An 18,807-nucleotide genomic window follows, 5' to 3' on the forward strand; every position below is an offset into this window, starting at 1 on the left:
TTTCTCTAAATTACATACGTCCGCGAATTATCTGTGAGTTGGTAGAGAATCCCAGACGATTTATGTCGTTAGTGAGTGGGATGTCTGTTGTCCTTGAGGATTCTTCGACGGATTCTCTCACATGGAAAAATCTAATTCCATATTTATCCAGCGTAGAAAATTGTTCGACTTTTTGTCGCAAATATGGGTTACTACCGGATGACGAAAGAAGGGACTGTGTAGACTGTGGTGGTGCGAAATGTGTATAACTCCGTAAGAACAGTTTCGATACTGAAATACCGTTTGCAATTTCATTGCGGACAGTGTGGGAAACGAAGGAGTAGCAGAAAGAATACATGGTTCTTCCAGACTATTTATCCAACCACTGTAATGGACCCTCACACGATGACAACACCGATGACGAGTAAGGTAATTCGTCTCCTTTTCAATTACAAGTATTTTTTTAACGCTCTTCTTTTGTCGTTGCTGTAGCGACCACCCTAAACTAACTCATGACGCCTGCGACCAGAGTCGCATGATCGATTTATGAACGCACGTTCGATATGTATCGTTTGGACACCGCAACTTCGATAGGCAATCATTCTTGGAAATTACCCTAGAACTTATCTGCGATTTTTTTCCTTCAGGTTATACCGTTCCGAGCCCTCGTGTTCGATAGGCAACACTTCAGGGAAATTACTCAATTGCAGCCAGTATTTCCGGTTACCTTGATCGGGTGATTTCGTTAAATGTACGAACAGAAAGTGAGAGACGTACCTCTGTCTTCACGCATTCCTCGAGGTTGTTGTAGCAGGCCGTGAGGTCGGTGATTCCGGCGACCACGATGTACTCGGCGGGCCCCGAGACTCTGTAGCCGTCGTGCAGGCAGTACGCCGCGGTCAGCAGCCACGTGGTGGAGACGAGTGACGCGGCGCACACGTGTCCCCGCAGCTTCTTGTGCAGGGACACCAGGTACGGCCGGTCCTCGATGGAGATCTCCTGAGGCGCGTTCGCGTGCCGTTCATCTTCGCCGTCCCCAGCCACACGCACCACCAGCGCCAGCGAGATCGCCGCCGCCAGCCTTCGCAGCCACATCGCTGGTCGCCTGCGTGGTTGCGGTTGTCGTTTCCACGGTAACGGAGACGGAGGTTCCCTCTCCAAAAGGCACGGGTTGCTGTACACCTACATCTACATCTACATTCTTTCTCTGGAAACCACAATCAAATGCATGGCAGAGCGTCCTTTCCGTTGCACCAGTTCTTCGGGCTTTGTCCCGTTCCGTTCACGTGTAGAGTATGGGAGGAAAGGTTGCTGAAATATCTACACGATCCCAAAGGGAATGATACGTAGGGTCTTGTATTACATTCCTAGTTTCTTCACTTGTAGTTGGTTCTACAAAGCTTATTAATTATGATTTTGAAGCCGTTACCAGTTCAGTTCTTTCTGTACCTGTGATACGCCCTCTCATAGAGTCCAACAAACCAGATACCGTTCGTGCTGCCTTTCTCTTAATACGCTAAGGTAAAAAAAATGTCACGGAAATAGCAACATGCACATATATAGATGGCGGTGGAATCAGTATACAAAGTATAAAAGGGCATTGCATTGGCGGAGCTGTTAATTGTACTCGTGTGATTCATGTGAAAAGGTTGTTGTTGTTGTGGTCTTCAGTCCTGAGACTGGTTTGATGCAGCCCTCCATACCACTCTATCCTGTGCAAGCTTCTTCATCTCCCAGTACCTAATACAACCTACATCCTTCTCAATCTGCTTAGTGTATTCATCTCTTGGTCTCCCACTACGATTCTTACCATCCACGGTGCACTCCAATACTAATTTGGTGATCCCTTGATGCCTCAGAATATGTCCTACCAACCGACCCCTTCTTCTAGTCAAGTTGTGCCACAAATTTTTCTTCTCCCCAATTCTATTCAATACCTCCTCATTAGTTATGTGATCTACCCATCTAATCTTCAGCACTTTTCTGTAGCACCACATTTCGAATCCTTCTATTCTTTTCTTGTCCAAACTATTTATCGTCCATTTTTCACTTCCATACATGGCTACACTCCATACAAATACTTTCACAAAACGACTTCCTGACACATAAACAAATTTCTCTTCTTCAGAAACGCTTTCCTTGCCATTGCCAGTCCACATTTTATATCCTCTCTACTTCGACCATCATGACTTATTTTGCTCCCCAAATAGCAAAACTCCTATGCTACTTTAAGTGTCTCATTTGCTAATCTAATTCCCTCAGCATCACCCGACTTAATTCGACTACATCCCATGATCCTCGTTTTGCTTCTGTTGATGTTCATCTTATATCCTCGTTTCAAGACACTTTCTATTCCGTTCAACTGCTCTTCCAAGTTCTTTGCTGTCTCAGACAGAATTACAATGTCATCGGCGAACCTCAAAGTGTTTGTTTATTTTTCATGGATTTTAATACCTACTCCGAATTTTTCTTTTGTTTCCTTTACTGCTTGCTCAATATACAGATTGAATAACATCGGGGAGAGGCTACAACCCTGTCACCTTCCTTTCCCAACCACTGCTTCCCTTTCATGTCCCTTGACTCTTATAACTGCCATCCGGGTTCTGTGCAAGTTGGAAATAGCCCTTCGCTCCCTGTATTTTACCCCTGCCACCTTTAGAATTTGAAAGAGAGTATTCCAGTCAAAAGGTTGCCGACGTAAATGCGGACGTACGACGGGAATAAGCAGGCTTTGAACGCGGGTGAGCTAGGCAAATGAGACATGCCATTTCGGAAATCGTTACAGAATTCAATATTCCGAGATCCACAGTGTCAAGAATATGCCGAAAATTCCACATTTCAGGCATAACCTCTCACTACAGACTGCAAAATGGCCGACGGCCTTCACTTAACTGCCAAGAGGAGGGGCGTTTACGTAGAATTGTCAGTGTTAACAGACAAGCAGCACAGTGCGAACCGTAGAAATCAATGTGGGACGTTCGAGGAAAGTATCCCTTAAGACTGTGCAGTGAAATTTGGCGTTAATGGGCTATGGCAGCAGACGAGAGACGCTAGTGCCTTTCCTAACAGCTCGACATCTCACTACAGACAGCAAAATGGCCGACGGCCTTCACTTAACTGCCAAGAGGAGGGGCGTTTACGTAGAATTGTCAGTGTTAACAGACAAGCAGCACAGTGCGAACCGTAGAAATCAATTTGGGACGTTCGAGGAAAGTATCCCTTAAGACAGTGCAGTGAAATTTGGCGTTAGTGGGCTATGGCAGCAGACGAGAGACGGTAGTGCCTTTCCTAACAGCTCGACATCGCCTCTCCTGGGCTCGTGACGATATCGGTTGAATCCTCGACAACTACAAAACAGTGGCCTGGTCAGATGAGTCCCGATTTCCTTTGATAAGAGCTTATGGCATGGTTCGAGTGTGGCGCAGGCCTTGCGATGTCACGGACCCAAATTGTCAACAGCTGTACAAGCCTGTGGTTGCTTCATAATGATGTGAGCTGTGTGGTGTGATCTGGGTCCTCTTGTCCAAACGAACAGAGCATTGGCTGAAAATGGTTATGTTCGGCTACATGGAGACCATTTTCAGTCATTCATCGACTCCGTGTTCCCAAACAATGATGGAACTTTTATGGATGACAATGCGCCCTGTCACCTGGCCACAATAGTTCGCGATTGGTTTGAATAGCATTCTGGACAATTCGAGCGAATGATTTGACCACCCAAATCGCCCAACATCAATCCCATCGAACATTTATGGGGAATAGTCGAGAGGTCGGCTATGCCCAATATGCTGCGCTGCTAACACTTGGGCAGCTATGGACGGCTGTAGACGCAGCATGGCTCGATATTTCTACAAGGGACTTCCAACGACTTGTTGAGTCCATGCGGAGGTCCGACACGATGTTAGGAGGTTTCTCATGACTTTTGCCCCTCAGTGTATATTTTCCTACTGTTGCAGAGAGTGTTTATTGAGCAGTCGTCTTTGTCTTTGTAGACTGATTGCTTTCCTTAGCATTCTTAAAATGAACCGAAATCTACCATTTGCGTAATCTGCAGCCGAGCCTATGAGTTCGTCCAGTTTCATATATCTCCCAACTGGTACACACAGGTTTTTGTATGAGTTGACAGATTCCAAATGTGACTCACCGATACAATAGTCATAGGACACTATGTTTCTTCATTTACAGAAGTGCACAATTTTACAATTCTGAACACTTAAAGCAAGTTGCCAGTCTTTGCATCGATTTCAGATCTTATCAAGTTCCAACTGAACGTCTGTGCAACGTTCTTCAAACAATATCCACCTCCATAACTAAGTCGTCAGGGCGGCTGATTACCAGGCTGGGTCTTGGGTACGTTTCCCGGTACTACCAGGGAATTGTTGCTGGTAGGAGAAGAGGCTCGTGATCGCAACTGCGGAACTACTCGACCGATCGGTAGCGGTTACAGAGTCAAGAAACCCTGTAACGACCCCGACCGCTGTTGTCGCGAGGTTCTAGGCGCTTCAGTCTGGAACCGCGCGACAGCTGCGGTCGCAGGTTCGAATCCTGCCTTGGGCATGGATGTGTGTGATGTCCCTACGTTAGTTAGCTTTAAGTAGTTCTACGTTCTAGGGGACTTATGAACTCAGATGTTGAGTCCCATAGTGCTCAGGGCCATTTGAACCATTTTGACCATGAAAGCGGTGTGTTCGCCACATGCCCTCCATGCTGCATCCAATTACGCGATCGGCAGTTGATGACACGATGATCGGTCGTGCTTGATCAGCCGATGACGCCCTGAACGTGGAAATTCAGACACTACATCATTATAGATAACTTCACTATGCGTTAAAATTCTGATGTCACTATTATCATTGTCTACATAATACAATACTTTCTGCAGTTGATGTTACAATTAATATTTTTACAAAATACGAGCTGCAAAGTTCCCAGAACACTTTCCTGTGACACACTTTAATTTACTTCCACATCTGACGATGACTCTCTATCCAAGGCAACATGCTGCATCCTCCCCACCAAAAAATCATCACTCCAGTCAAAAACTACACTTGATATCTCTTATGATCCTGCTTTCCATAATATGTATATATGTTGAACTGAGTCCATTGTTTTTAGGTTCTCGAGAAATGCCTTAATAGATTGTAGGCTCTTGTAAGTAATCTGGCAATAAAGCGCAATTTTTGGTTCGCTTTTCCTACAACATATTGTGCGTGAAGGTTCCATTTTAATTTCTTCATAATTGTAATCCCTAGATATTTAGTTTCATTGACAACTTTGAGCTTAGTGTAACTTATCGTATAAATGAAATTTAGGGGATGGTTTTAGTACCCATTTTGAGGAATCCACGTCGTTCAGGATCGAATGGCACCTTTCTAACTATGCCGATATCTTACCTGAATCATTTTGTCTTTACTAGACAATAAAAAGAGCTTCATCTGCGAACAGTGTAAGGTGCCTGTTCATATTGTACCCTAATCTGTTTATATAGATTAAGAACAGCGCTTCCTTGGACAACACATTATTATATTTCTCTTAACCAATGACATCCCATTAATGGCTGCTAACTGTGAACTGTATGACATGAAATCATCAACCCAGCCACACATCTGAGACGATATTTCATAAGAATGTTTTGGGTATTCAGTGTCAATTTTGGGGACAAAGTCTGCCTTTCGGCGGTCATTGACCTTGAATGCATGACATCATAAAGCCTTCCTCTCTTCCCTCCCTTCTCCTGTACCCAAACCTGTGAGAGATTGCAGGGCACTCACTTCTGATTTGGTGTAGGGAATACAATCTACTGCGATTTGACTTTATACATTATGATGAAATGGTGGGCAGTAGTTTATGGTCTTCTCTGCATGCTCTAGGGAAGGAAATACGGTAAGCTTTACCTGAGTTCAAAGGAACAGGGTGTCGACTTAAAAGACTGTGGTAAAAGCACGGCGTTGGTGGGCCGACAAAGCGCGTTTTTTCTGGGGAACGATGAGGAGACATTTCCAAACGGCAGCGTGCAGCGGTCACTTTGTGCAGAACACAGCTTGGTGCTGGACTGGGGGCAGACGTCCAGGTATAAGGCCTAGCGCCGAAAAGTCGCCGACAGTGCATTGTAGGCCGAGAATAAATCAGAGGATGGGCCCTTGTTAGCGAGCAAGCCGCCAAAAGAAATGAAAACGTTCTGCAAATGTACGTGGGACAGGGAATCTGGCGTCCATACATCCAGATTCTGTTTCAAAAGATGTTTGTGAGGACATGAAGCTTTTACGAGCTTATGGCCATTATTTGCAAACTTTGAAATGGACACAACAGGGGAGATAACAAGCTGTGTATGGAGGGCTGTGCTTTCACCCTGTATTGTCTTAGCAAAAGACATGGCAAACATATGGGAAAGAGGCCGTGAAGCTGAATTATTTTCAATTTTCTGCCATTTAACTTTCAGTGCAAAGACCGTTCTCCGAGCTTAGAGTGCCGGGTTCCAATTCGTGATTGGCTTGTGTGAAAGTGGGGGAAGTCAAAAACAGAAACGTGCTTTTGGAACCGAGCTGAGGAGGAAATGGGGAGAAAGGAAGAAAGATCACTCTGGTACGAGTCTCTTGTACTAGCGCTTCGCAGGTCTCTACCTAAATGGTGAGACTTGTGTCCTTTCCTAGTGCGTGACTTAGAGCCTATGTCAGCCACCTTGTGAACCGTCAAAGGTACTGCTTATGTCATCATGGTCACAACAAGTGATGCTTGCGTGTACTTATTTGTCTTGAGTCGGCCGTCTAAAACATCTGACGTATTCCGACACGCACAGGCGTGGCATGGAGTCAAATTGGTTTGGCAGACCAGAAAATGGGTCCAACTGCACACTGGAATCCATCGGGGTTTCAGAGGCTCGTAGGGAAGTACCTGCGTTCTGAATTAACCTAACGTGAGACACAGTACTTGCATTTTTCGGCAACGCGCATTTAACAACAGATTGCCGTCGTCCATGACTTCAGTCGCCGAACGCATCGTGGTGTGCCGCCTTGACCAGTAGGATGGTAAAGTATTCGCTGCTGAGATGTAGGGCTATAATATATACTTCTCAGCACCCTGTTCTTTCGAACCATATTTTTCCTTTTTTTTATATGGTAGAATATAGATGCTTGGTGGTGGCGTAGTTTGATGCCATGACCTGGATTCACGAGTATGGAGTGAGATAGAGCGAGTAGTATTCTGGTTAGTGTCATGTGGTGATCCCCAGCAGATCACTTTGTCCACCATAGATCCCATTTCAGTAAGGCTTTTGTTAAATAAATATTTTTTTTGTATTATGTTTCTTTAATAATTTTGTTGTCTTGTCATGTTTATGTCAATAAATCGATTGTGGATTAGCCTACAACCTCTCCCTGAGTTCTGATTAACAGTTCCTTCGCATTTTTATGGCAGTCTAGATCAGAAACATAAGGAGTAGCTTTTTCACTTGGTGTCCACTGCGTGGATCTTTTACTTCATTTACATTAATAATCATCTCCTTTATCCTATCCTCCAATGACGTCCCAGTATTTTAACATCCATTGAACTGAAATGGGCAATTACAGCCAAGTATTTTACTAGGCAGTGAAACGAAACATGCGAATCAGTAAGTATCCGCCATGATGGCCAACTTAAAATGTATCTGACACGTGTGTAAAGTTTGTAACATACATATTTCTATCTTTGTATTATTTACCAAAAATATGGAAGCACCTAATACACACACACACACACACACACACACACACACACACACACACACACACAGACACACATGCACAAGCACATATCTGAAAACCATATTTTTCAGACAATATCCCCTATACTTCAGTGCAGGAAGTGACTGAATGAATCATCTCGAACAAAGAGAATCTTTGTAGGCCTTGCTATCCCACTGTTACATACCACAATTTCTATGAACATCACTGTAACTTAACAGCAACCGCAGTGAGATGATGAGCTGGACAAGATAATGCTTGGAGGAGACTGCTAACTACAGTCAACGGCCTGTAGAACAGCCAGCAGCCTATTGTTCAAATTGTCTACTATGATGACCTATAACTGTGACTATAGATTTGTGTTTGGGATGTACATATACTCTATGAGCTGAAGTTTTGTAGAGTTTTGAGCAATAGTCCAGGAGTTATTAACATTTTATAGATATTTAATTGAAACTGAGATCCGATATACGATTAAAGCTACAAACATCAAATAAGGTATGAGGGTTTAATTATATATTATACTCAAGTGTTTAGTGTCATATTGTGTAGCTTTTGAATTAATCTTATTCAACAATAAAGCTAAAACGACAGCCTTGTGTATTCCGTATCTTGAAATTGTGTTGTAGGGTTATTTATCATCTAGATTACAATTTTGTGTTCTGGATGTACAAATAAACCTAGACCTGAAGTTTTACAACATTGAGAGCATTAGCTCAGATCATATTAGCTTTTTAATGGATATTGAGACGATTAAAGATACGAAAACCAAGGGTTTAACTATAAATTATATTCATTGGTTTTTGTCATGATCTGTAGTTTCTGACTGTCTATGCTAATAAATTTTCACTTGGAATTACTTCGAGTTGACATTTTAAATAATTTTCCTCTGAACGTTTTCGTATGCATTCTGTGCTATTAAACACGTAAGGCATTTCGGAAAGTTACAATCGTTGTTGTTGGATGTTTCAAAAATGTTGTTCAAATGTATGTGAGATCTTATGGGACTGACCTTCTAAGGTCATCAGTCCCTAAGTTTACACACTACTTAACCTAAATTATCCTAAGGACAAACACACACACCCATGCCCGAGGGAGGACTCGAAACTCCGCCGGGACCAGCCGCACAGTCCGTGACTGCAGCGCCTGAGACCGCTCGGCTAATCCCGCGCGGCTGTTGGATGTTTAAATAATGCGCCAATGAAGGATCCTGACGAAACAAACTAAGACATTACTATAACAACACGGAATTTCATTACAACATATTTATTTACAAGCTCTTTCCTATCCCCTATTTCAGATTTCATTAGGAAAACTGAAACAAAACAATATGCTCAGAAGGCAAAATAGTGATAGTTGTCACAAGGAAATAGGCAGTCAGAACTCTAATCATATTCAGATACTAGAAGCTGGCGGGATATATGGCCGTTACTTGACGGTGAGTGTCCGCGACTTTATGTTAAAACTGTTAAGCATACCAGAAGCTGACATTATATATACCATAACCTGGCTGAAAGAAACAAAAAAAAAATAGTCTGAATTATTTATAACATGTAACCGTAACGAAACTGTGACCAACTGCACCTCACAGATCGCCATCTGCGAAGGAACTCTAGCGATTTGCCATACATATCGTCATGTTAGAGATAACCGTCAAGCAAATTGCTCTATTTCTTCTTCTTCTTCCTCTTCTTCTTCTTCTTTCGAGTGGGTCAGCTAAGGACCACGATGTTCACCTTTTCAGCCTGGAGAGGAACTTGATGTTTGCCCAGTAATCCCGCATTCTCTGGATATGTTTCTTCTTTCTCTCCTTTGTCCGAAGGGTGCCAGTCTTTTCACGGTGCGATCTGTCCTGAAACCGCTTTCCTTTTGGTATCCTTCTGAGAAGTGCTCGGTTACTAATGTCACTGTCGGTTCCGTCCAGTCCCTGGATGTCTTCAGTAGTTGAGAAGTCGGTTGGTCAGTCTTGTTTGGTCCATCCTTGTGATACGCCCGTAGAAAGCGAGACGTCTCTTCCTGGCTCATATGTGATTTTCTCAGTATGAGTCTGTAGCTCCTAGTTTGATTGTCTTCTGTACTCACCATCTGTTTTGATAGGTCCCAGAATTTTTCTCAGAACCGTCCTCTTCTGAATCTCTAGTTTATCTTCAGGATTCTCCTGTTCAGATTCAAGCATTCTGAGACATATAGGGCTCTAGGGCAGATAACTGTTTGGTAGTGTTTTAGTTTGGAATTGCGAGATAGGCATTTCTTATAATAGATATTCTTGCTTAATCTATATGCTAATTGTAACGTATTAATCCGAGTTGTTAGTGCTGTTCCTTCTGATAGATTAGGTTCCAACGATTCTCCCAGATACTCGAATCTGTCAATTTTCTCAATTTAACCTTGTTCCAGCTGTATTCACTGGGAGTGTCGCTGATGTTGGTGAGGTATTTTGTCTTTTCTAGTGACAATTGAAGTCCGGCCTTGGCAGCCTGGAGTTTGAGTATGTTGAGCTGCTTTACTGCTACTTCCACTGAGCTCGCTGTAAGTGCCAGATCATCTGCGAAAGTCGAATAGGCTGCTACAGGTCCCGTCCGTTTGTGCCCCATGTGAATACCGCTCGGTATATTTTGTACTCTCATTTCTTTTCGCCACTCTCTGATCACCTTGTTCAGTGCACAGCTAAAGAGAAGAGATGAAAGTCCATCTCCCTGTCTAACTCCTGTCTTTATCTCAAAACTTTCTGCGAACTTTACTCGCGTTCTAGTGTTACTCAGGGTGTATTGGATAAGGCTGGGGGTTTTCTGGTCCAGGACGATTTCCTGCAAAATTCTCATAAGAGTATGTCCGTCGACTGAATCGTGTGCTTTCTTGAAGTCAACGAAAGTAACTTCAGCACAAGAACGTCCTTTTCTAAAACCACCCTGATAATCTCTGCAAACTAATTGTCGCTCCTGGTATTCTATCAGAATTTATGTAATGAAACTAAAAACTGTAAACGAATAAGTGACAGACTTAAACTCTGAAAAATGATTACATACTTAATGTCGAGTTCATTACATTTAGACACGTATCTGACCTTTCAGGCGTGACAAAAAAATGGTGATTCGTATGTTAACGTCTTGATTTGGTGATGCAACCGTTATCACATCAAAATCAGTAACCTGTTGACAATATTTGAAAGTACAAGCAAAAGTAATGATTTATGTAATCTGAATCTATTTGACAGGTTCCTCTGAGACAATGAGTAGGTGATTCACAATAAAGAATGCCTTCTCACTTTTTAATGACAGACACAATGTTGTTGCACATAAATATGCGATTTAAGTAGCAACAAAGAAAGCTGTAAATATAATAGTAACACATAAATAGGAATAACATGCATATCAAGTTGCCTTTCTTAAGCTGCACAGCACATTCTAATATTCGTAACGCTACTGCCATATATCACGTACAATGGGAAACTCAGACTGAATTACTTAGGTTTGCTGTTAATAACTGTGAAGTCATGTAACGAAATTACATGTATAAAAACATCCCTTCGGTATTAGTAATGAGAAAGTTAAATCGATTAAATTTCCAGACATAGTGCTGCAAATCGAGCACATGAGACAAGCAAGTGGTCGACTTCGAAGAATTCTTGGAAACTGTAGTAGACCTTGAGTATTTGGGAGCACTTTAAGAGCCTGCAACGTATATCAGCATATACAGGATGTTTCAGCAGTACGTCCTCCGGTAACGTAAGTCTGACTTCGACCCTTCTATACTAACACACAGCGCTCGACGGCAGCGGACATTCCGGGAGTGTCGGACAGCGGGCGATATGGATTTTGTTGACAATTGAGCTGTAGCTTGCGTGTCAGCAGTGTTTTCATATACGATCAATTGCAAAATTTGTACAACAGTAATTGCTATGAAGCTAGTCGATATTTTTATAAACAGCTTTTGGGATTTCACTTGTTATGCAGCTTAAAGGTGATGAGACAAACGGAAAAGAAAGAAAAGAGAGAGAACATGTTTCCAGTATACACACATAAAAAAAAGTTTTGAATCGCCCTGGTTCCCAGAACTCCTGAAGATAGAGAGTGATTGTGGATACTGTATCACAGACACTGTCCATTTGACTGCTCAGAGATGTCACTAAACCCGACCAAAGGTGTAAACTATCATGCATGAGCAGCGCCTATTAGACGGTGGGGGTCCGACAGCCGATCTGTTCCAGTCATTCCACCAGGAAGGAGGTACACGGCTCGTGTTATCTGTAGTTCAACCATGCCTACACGGTCAATACCACCGTTCGATCGCGTCCGCATTGTTACATTCTGCTACGAAGGGCTCTCAACAAAGGAAGTGTCCAGGTATTTCGGACTGAACCAAAGCGATGTTGTTCGGACATGGAGGAGATACAGAGAAACAGGAACTGTCGATGACATGCCTCGCTCAGGCCGACAAGGGCTACTACTGCAGTGGATGACTGCTACCGACGGATTATGACTCGGAGGAACCCTGGCAGCAACGCCACCATGTTTAATAAAGCTTTTCGTGCAGCCACAGGATGTCGTGTTACGACTCAAACTGTACTCAATAGGCTGCATGATGCTCCACTTCACTCCCGACGTCCATGGTGAGGTCCATCTTTGCAGCCACGACACCATGCAGCGCAGTACAGATGGGCCCAACAACATGCCGAATGGACCGCTCAAGATTGGCATCATGTTCTCTTCACCGATGAGTGTTGCATATGGTTTCAACCAGACAATCGTCAGAGACTTGTTTGGAGGCAACCCGGTCAGGCTGAACGCCTTAGACACACAATGTGCGGCGATTGCAGCAAGATGAAGGTTCCGTGCTTTTTGCTACACCTTGGAAGAACGGCATGTCATATCTAAGTAGACACCCTTAGCAATGTGTGACACATCAGCAAAACAAAATGATAAGAATAATGATAGTTGATATAGTAATGAACACATGGAATTCAGAGAATGCCAGTATATTACTACTGTGTGGAGCAGTTTTCATATTACGTTGTTGTCGAATATGAGTAATAAAGTACAACGAAAATATATCGCAACGGTGTAGAAGAAATTAAATATGAAAACCTACTGACAGAGCTGAGAAAAGTGATGGGCAGATCGAGAGAATATTTTAAACAAACGCTGTAGGGGGATCACTCTGATGGGGAGTAACGGATATACCACATCTACATCAAGCTCATACTCCGCAATCCACCTAATGGTATGTGGCGGAGGGTACTTTCGGTACCTCTATCTGATCACTCCAACCCTGTTCCACTCGCGAATAGTACGTGGGAAGGATGATTGTCGGTAAGCCTCTGTATTGGCTTTAATTTCTCGAATTTTCTCCTCGTGGTAAATAAACGAGATGTATGTGGGGGGAAAGTAACGTGTTGTAGGACTCCTCCTGAAAAGCGCTGTCCCGAAATTTGAATAGTATGTCTCTCCGTGATGCACAGTGCCTCTCTTGTAACGTCTGCCAGTGGAGTTTGTTTAGGATCTCCGTACCACTCTCTCGCCAGCTAAATGATCCTGTGACGAAACGCGCCGCTCTTCGTTGGATCTAGTCTATCTCTTCTATCAGTCCCACCTGATAGCGATCACAGATAGATGAACAATCCTTAAGAATCGGGCGGACAAGCGCATTATAAGCCACTTCTTTCCTGGATGAGTTACATTTGCTTAAGATTCTTCCGAAGAATCTGAGTCTGGTGTCTGCTTTTCCCACTATCTGTTTTATACTGCCATTCCACGTAAGGTCGCCCTGGATAGTTACGCCTAGATATTTTACGGCAGACGCTGTCTCCAGCTGTTCGTCGTCAGTAGTGTACCTGTACAGCAGTGGATTTCTTTTCCTGTGTATGCGCAATATGTTACATTTATTTACGTTCAGGGCTAACTGCGAGAGTCTGCACCATTCATCAGTTCTCTGCAGGTCGTTCTGCAAATGTTTAATATCGTCTGGCGTTGCTACTTTGGTATAAACAACTGCATCGTCAGAGAATAACCTTGAAGATTCATCAGACGGCCGGCCGGGGTAGCCGAGCGGTTCTAGGTGCTACAGTCTGAAACCGCGCGACCGCTACGGTCGCAGGTTCGAAGCCTGCCTCGTGCATGGATGTGTGTGATGTCCTTAGGTTGGTTAGGTTTAAGTAGTTGTAAGTTCTAGAGGACTGATGACCTCAGAGGTTAAGTCCCGTAGTGTTCAGTGTCATTTGAACCAAGCATCCGACGCTGTCTACTAGATCATTTATATCCTTCACACTTCCCTGCAGTACTCTGGATATTACCTTTACATCTGTCGATTTAGTTCTGTTAAGAGCGAAGCGCTGAGTTCTATCTGCAAGAAAGTCTTGAATCCAACCGCAGGTCTGCTCCGATATTCTGTATGCTAGTACAATGAGAAATAGAGGAGCCCACTCTTGCAGAAGTATTGAAGGTGATGTACTGATAAAATTCACATATCTCCAGGAAATGATGACACAATTGCCGAGCTGGTAAAGAGAGGAGACATTACTTTATACAAACTGATATATACATTTTCTATTTATTTATTTAACCTGATCAGACCCATCAAGCCCTCTCATACATTGGATCAAGGTTTCACACATATAGTATATTTTAAATGATAGTTTCCTACGAAAAAAATTTTAATATGACAAATTGTCGTGGGTGTGAAGTGACAATGTCAGTAAATAATGCAGACTGCGAAACAACAAAGTCAACACTCGCAGTACTTGTCCTACTGCAGCTGATGCCACTAATAGTGATAACAGCAATAATAAAAAAATAATAATATTAATAACAATAACAATCATAATAATAACGATTATAACAATGATGATAGTGACAATTATAAAATGATTTTGTAGGTGTAGAAGATAGATGTTTTCTGATATAGGGAGTTCTGGGGAAGGAAAATTTAAGGAGACTGCACCAGTTAAGAACGCCAGGAAAAGTAAAAGATCAGGTTGGAAAAAAGATGCACAAAGTTAACGAATGCATTAGTAGGTGTGTCATGAACTGTCTTCTGAAGCTGGAGATGTTATCCAGTTCTCTAATACAATGTTGGAGGTTATACAAGAGACAGATTCCTAACATTGAGAAGGACTTCGAGAAAACAGGTCAACGATGAAGTGGGACTTGCTCTTTTGGGAACAGGTGCTTCTACCATGTTCAGATAAGAGCATTAAGGTCGAGGAGGTTTAGAGGCAAGAAAGAGTTCCTGAAGAATATGCAGTAGGTGTAATCTAGTTCATACATAAGAAATGCGACAATGCATGTTGCTGTAACTGCAGAGGGATCATTATGTCGAATGTGGTGTATAAGTTTTTGTCCGGAATCTTGTAATTACAGTAGGCTAGTCCTATAGGTGGAAGATATGTTGGTTAGGTATAAGTGAGGCTTTTGGCCTAGGTCAGCTACAGATCAGATATTCGTGCTGATACAAACACAGCAAAAAGCGTATGAATGTAATACGGAACCCAACAATATCTACGTGTACTTCTGACCCTCTATAGTCTAAATAGGGAAGGGGTTTAGAGGATATAGAACTGATTGCCATAGCATCCAAATATATTTCCGATATTAAGGCAACACTGGCAGTGTCTAAGGCAGTGGTGAGAGTGGCTGTGTCTAAGGGTATGGAGAAATTCAATGGGGAACAATGGTGATTGTTTCAGTATCCATAAAGGAGTCAGACAAAGTGGTGCTCTTTCCACATTACCTTTCAATTGCACCTTGGAAGCAATTATATGAAAACTGCAAATATTTGGGCACTTAGATACAGTATAAGGACCAAGCCGTTGGCTGAATATGCTGATTCAGTCATGGCGGCTCGATTCGATCGATCTTTGACCGCAAATTTTGATCCGTGCCCACTTTCAGCGACCGATGGACAGGTGGCGCTTGCGGCGAGAGAGTGCTCCTGTGGCATTCACAGATCGACGTTGGGCTGAGTCGACGGCGAGCTCTTGTGTGCGAAGTTGCTCGAAAAGTGATGGGTCGCTTGGGAGAAGTGGTAGCATGTGTTGCTGTTGTTGTTGTCTCTCTGGACCAAGGAGGATTGAAGAACTGGTGGTCCGCGCCCTCCCTGACGGCGGAAAGTTCATCTTCTTGTTGTTTTGGCGGTGAAGATGAGGCTTAAAGCCGCGCGGGATTAGCCGAGCGGTCTAAGGCGCTGCAGTCATGGACTGTGCGGCTGGTCCCAGCGGAGGTTCGAGTCCCCCCTCAGGCATAGGTGTGTGTGTGTGTTTGTCCTTAGGATAATTTAGGTTAAATAATGTGTAAGCTTAGGGACTGATGTCCTTAGCAGTTAAGTCCCATAAGATTTCACACAAATTTAAACAGCTTTTTTTTTAAGGCTTAAAGCTTCAGTTTTCCTTTCATAACCTTTAATGACCGTCAAAGTTTGCCGTCTGCTAAGTTGCAATGGGCTTCTTGTGAATGGTCTGTAGATGTGAGATATAACAAAATTAACACTGTTCTGACTGATTAGTCATTCTTTGAAATTTCTAAAAACTGAATTTAATGAATCCTGAATTACGAAAATTTAACCTGAACTCTCTTTTCACGGATTCCTTGGTTTTATATTAAAAGGGCTTATTGCATGTTTTGTTTGTTGTAAAATATTAAGATTGTTTGAATAAATTGTATATATCTCCAGAAAATGAAAACTGTGAATGTGGTTGAAAATAAATCTGAACTTAGGCTGCAGTCCTTCCACCTTGGTTTTCCTTAAATTTCTTTAGTAGGCTGGAGAGCCGTTTCATTGACGACGTTGCGGTTAAGTAGACGAGGGATGTCACTGGAGACAGCAATGGTGGAACTGAAAGAAGCAGCACAGCCCTGGAGACTGGAAATTAGCGAATCAAAAACTAAACATATGAAATTCCATAGAAACGGCAAAATAACCCAGATAACTAATCAGCAGCAGGTTTCAATTTTGAGCATGTAGAGAATTTGGAATACCTAGGAGCTAACATTAATAAAGCAAATTACATGTCCAATGAAGTAAGAGCCTGAGTTTTAAGTGATAAGAGGTGTTGTTATACACTTACATAACTAATTACGTCTATGATAGTGAAAGCACGTAGACAGGTGAAAACGCCTGTGTATAAAGTAATGATTAGGTCAGTGGTTAAGAACGGATGTGAAACATATACACCAATGATGAAAACCACTTAGAATATTTTAACGTAGAATACCACAAAAACTTTTGGAGGGAACCGAAATGATGATACTTGGAGAGAAAGGACTAGTTATGAGTTGGCGCAAGGAGACGATATTGTAAGACTAGTTAAAAGTAAAAGAACAGCTTGACTGGCGCATGTCCTAAGCATGGAGGACACAAGGACTGCAATTAAGGTCTTCCAAAGGAAACATACAAGTAGAAGATTAAGACGAAGACCAAATAAACAATGGCTGGATGACGTGGAAGAAATATCAGAGCCCTAGGAATCAGAGCATGGAGGAGGGAAGTAAACGAGAGGGTACAATGGGAGGAAAGTGTTAATCAGGCAAAGACCCACGCAGGGTTATCATACCACAAGAAGAAAAAGTTTTGATATTACGTTCTGGTAAAACATGAGTAGTGAAATCTAACGGAAATACATCGAGACAGTGTAGAAATAATTAAATGTGGAAAATAATTTGAGACGCCAGAGGAAGAGCGAGATACAGCAGATCAAGACTGGCAGGTGAGATGGAAAAAACAGGACACACACTGAAAAAAAAACATTTATTGGGTAAACATTGTGACAGATACTGACTCAGTGTTGGATGCAAGGAAATCATCTCGAATATGCTGAGAGGCAAGTTACAACCATGGTAACACCCTTAGCTTCAATATTCTCTGGAAAGCAGGGTAGTAAGAGATGCCGGTCAAAGGACCGTTTGTCACAGAAACGTATAACTGAAGTGGAGCTAGAGAAAGATTTGTTATTACGCGGAAGTACAGCCAAGAGGATGTGTAGGATCTGGTAGTGCCGTTATGGTATGATGATAGGTATTTGAGAGGCGGTATGAGATACCAGTGACAAAAGAAACTCATGAAGCGAACAGAACGTATGAAAATCACGTCGTCTATCCCTTCACATCCATCCTAACTGAGCATCGTAAGTACCGACGTAATTAAACAACCGACTGTCAGACACATGTCTTACGTAAGCATTCATGGCTGCCTCGAGTCGTCTCGAGATCTCTTTATTCGTGCCGTATCGAAACTGGCATTAGAAAGTGTTGTGTACTGACATACCCCACAAGAAGAGTGAGCGACAGTTGGTATTAGACGTACAGTGGACATTCGTCCGCAGCGAGAATCACGCTCCCTGGATAGGCAGCGCCGACAGGAAGAGACGCGCCCTTAAATGACCGTGCATGAGCAGAAGCTGTCTGTTGCAAGTTGTGAGTCAGTATGAGTCTTCCTAGGGAGTTCCTGTGGAACGTTAAACGTGTTTTAAAGTCTGCAAATCGTCCAGTGAGACACAAACAATGGCCGATAGACAGACAGTGAGTAGAATTATCGTTTATGGACAGAAACCACCGGTCTAGAGATTTAACTGAGTCGTGTTAGATTGAAACTGTTTTTCGAATAGTACATCGAGACAGAAAATTAGTTTTATTCCGATTCTAGTTCAGAGAACATTGTTTAGTTTGTGTTCACGGAACTATAGTCAACGCAGTTGACATAGGACAAAACTGCATTCCACAATTTCTGTAACTAGCGTTACCAAATCTGAGTACTATATTTTACTATTCACTAAACTGTGTTACTTTCGTTGTGTGTGTACTGCCCTAGTACCCATGCATCAGTCGTACCAGGAGACCTTTAGTAGTCTTTTTCAGCGGCGGCGAGATATTCATCAAAATGGACGCCACCAGTCCCGAAAATAAAGTTTCTAATCAGCCTACTCCCCGCAGAGCTGTCCCCGAAGAAGACATCAATTAGTCATGCAGGCGACAACACAGCACCTGCGTGAAAACAAACACCATATGGCTGACTGAAGTGTTCGATTAAAACGAGGCATACGTCACAGATTTGAGAGAAGCATCCTACGCGAACCTGTTCAGGTACGCAAGCGCTGGATTAAGCAGGACAATCACTGGCTACA

At 42.8% G+C, this 18,807-nt stretch overlaps 1 protein-coding gene across 1 annotated transcript in view; it reads right to left on the reverse strand.

Moving 5' to 3' along the window:
* The window catches only part of LOC126160007 (serine protease 1-like), a 141,851-nt gene that overhangs the window by 46,854 nt on the left and 76,190 nt on the right, over positions 1 to 18,807 (reverse strand). The window contains exon 2 of the mRNA XM_049916817.1: positions 757 to 978. Coding sequence (XP_049772774.1) covers positions 757 to 978 — 222 coding nt within the window. The remainder of the gene's footprint in view (positions 1 to 756; positions 979 to 18,807) is intronic.

The sequence above is a fragment of the Schistocerca cancellata genome, chromosome 2, assembly GCF_023864275.1.
Source record: "Schistocerca cancellata isolate TAMUIC-IGC-003103 chromosome 2, iqSchCanc2.1, whole genome shotgun sequence".
Lineage (NCBI taxonomy): Eukaryota > Metazoa > Arthropoda > Insecta > Orthoptera > Acrididae > Schistocerca > Schistocerca cancellata.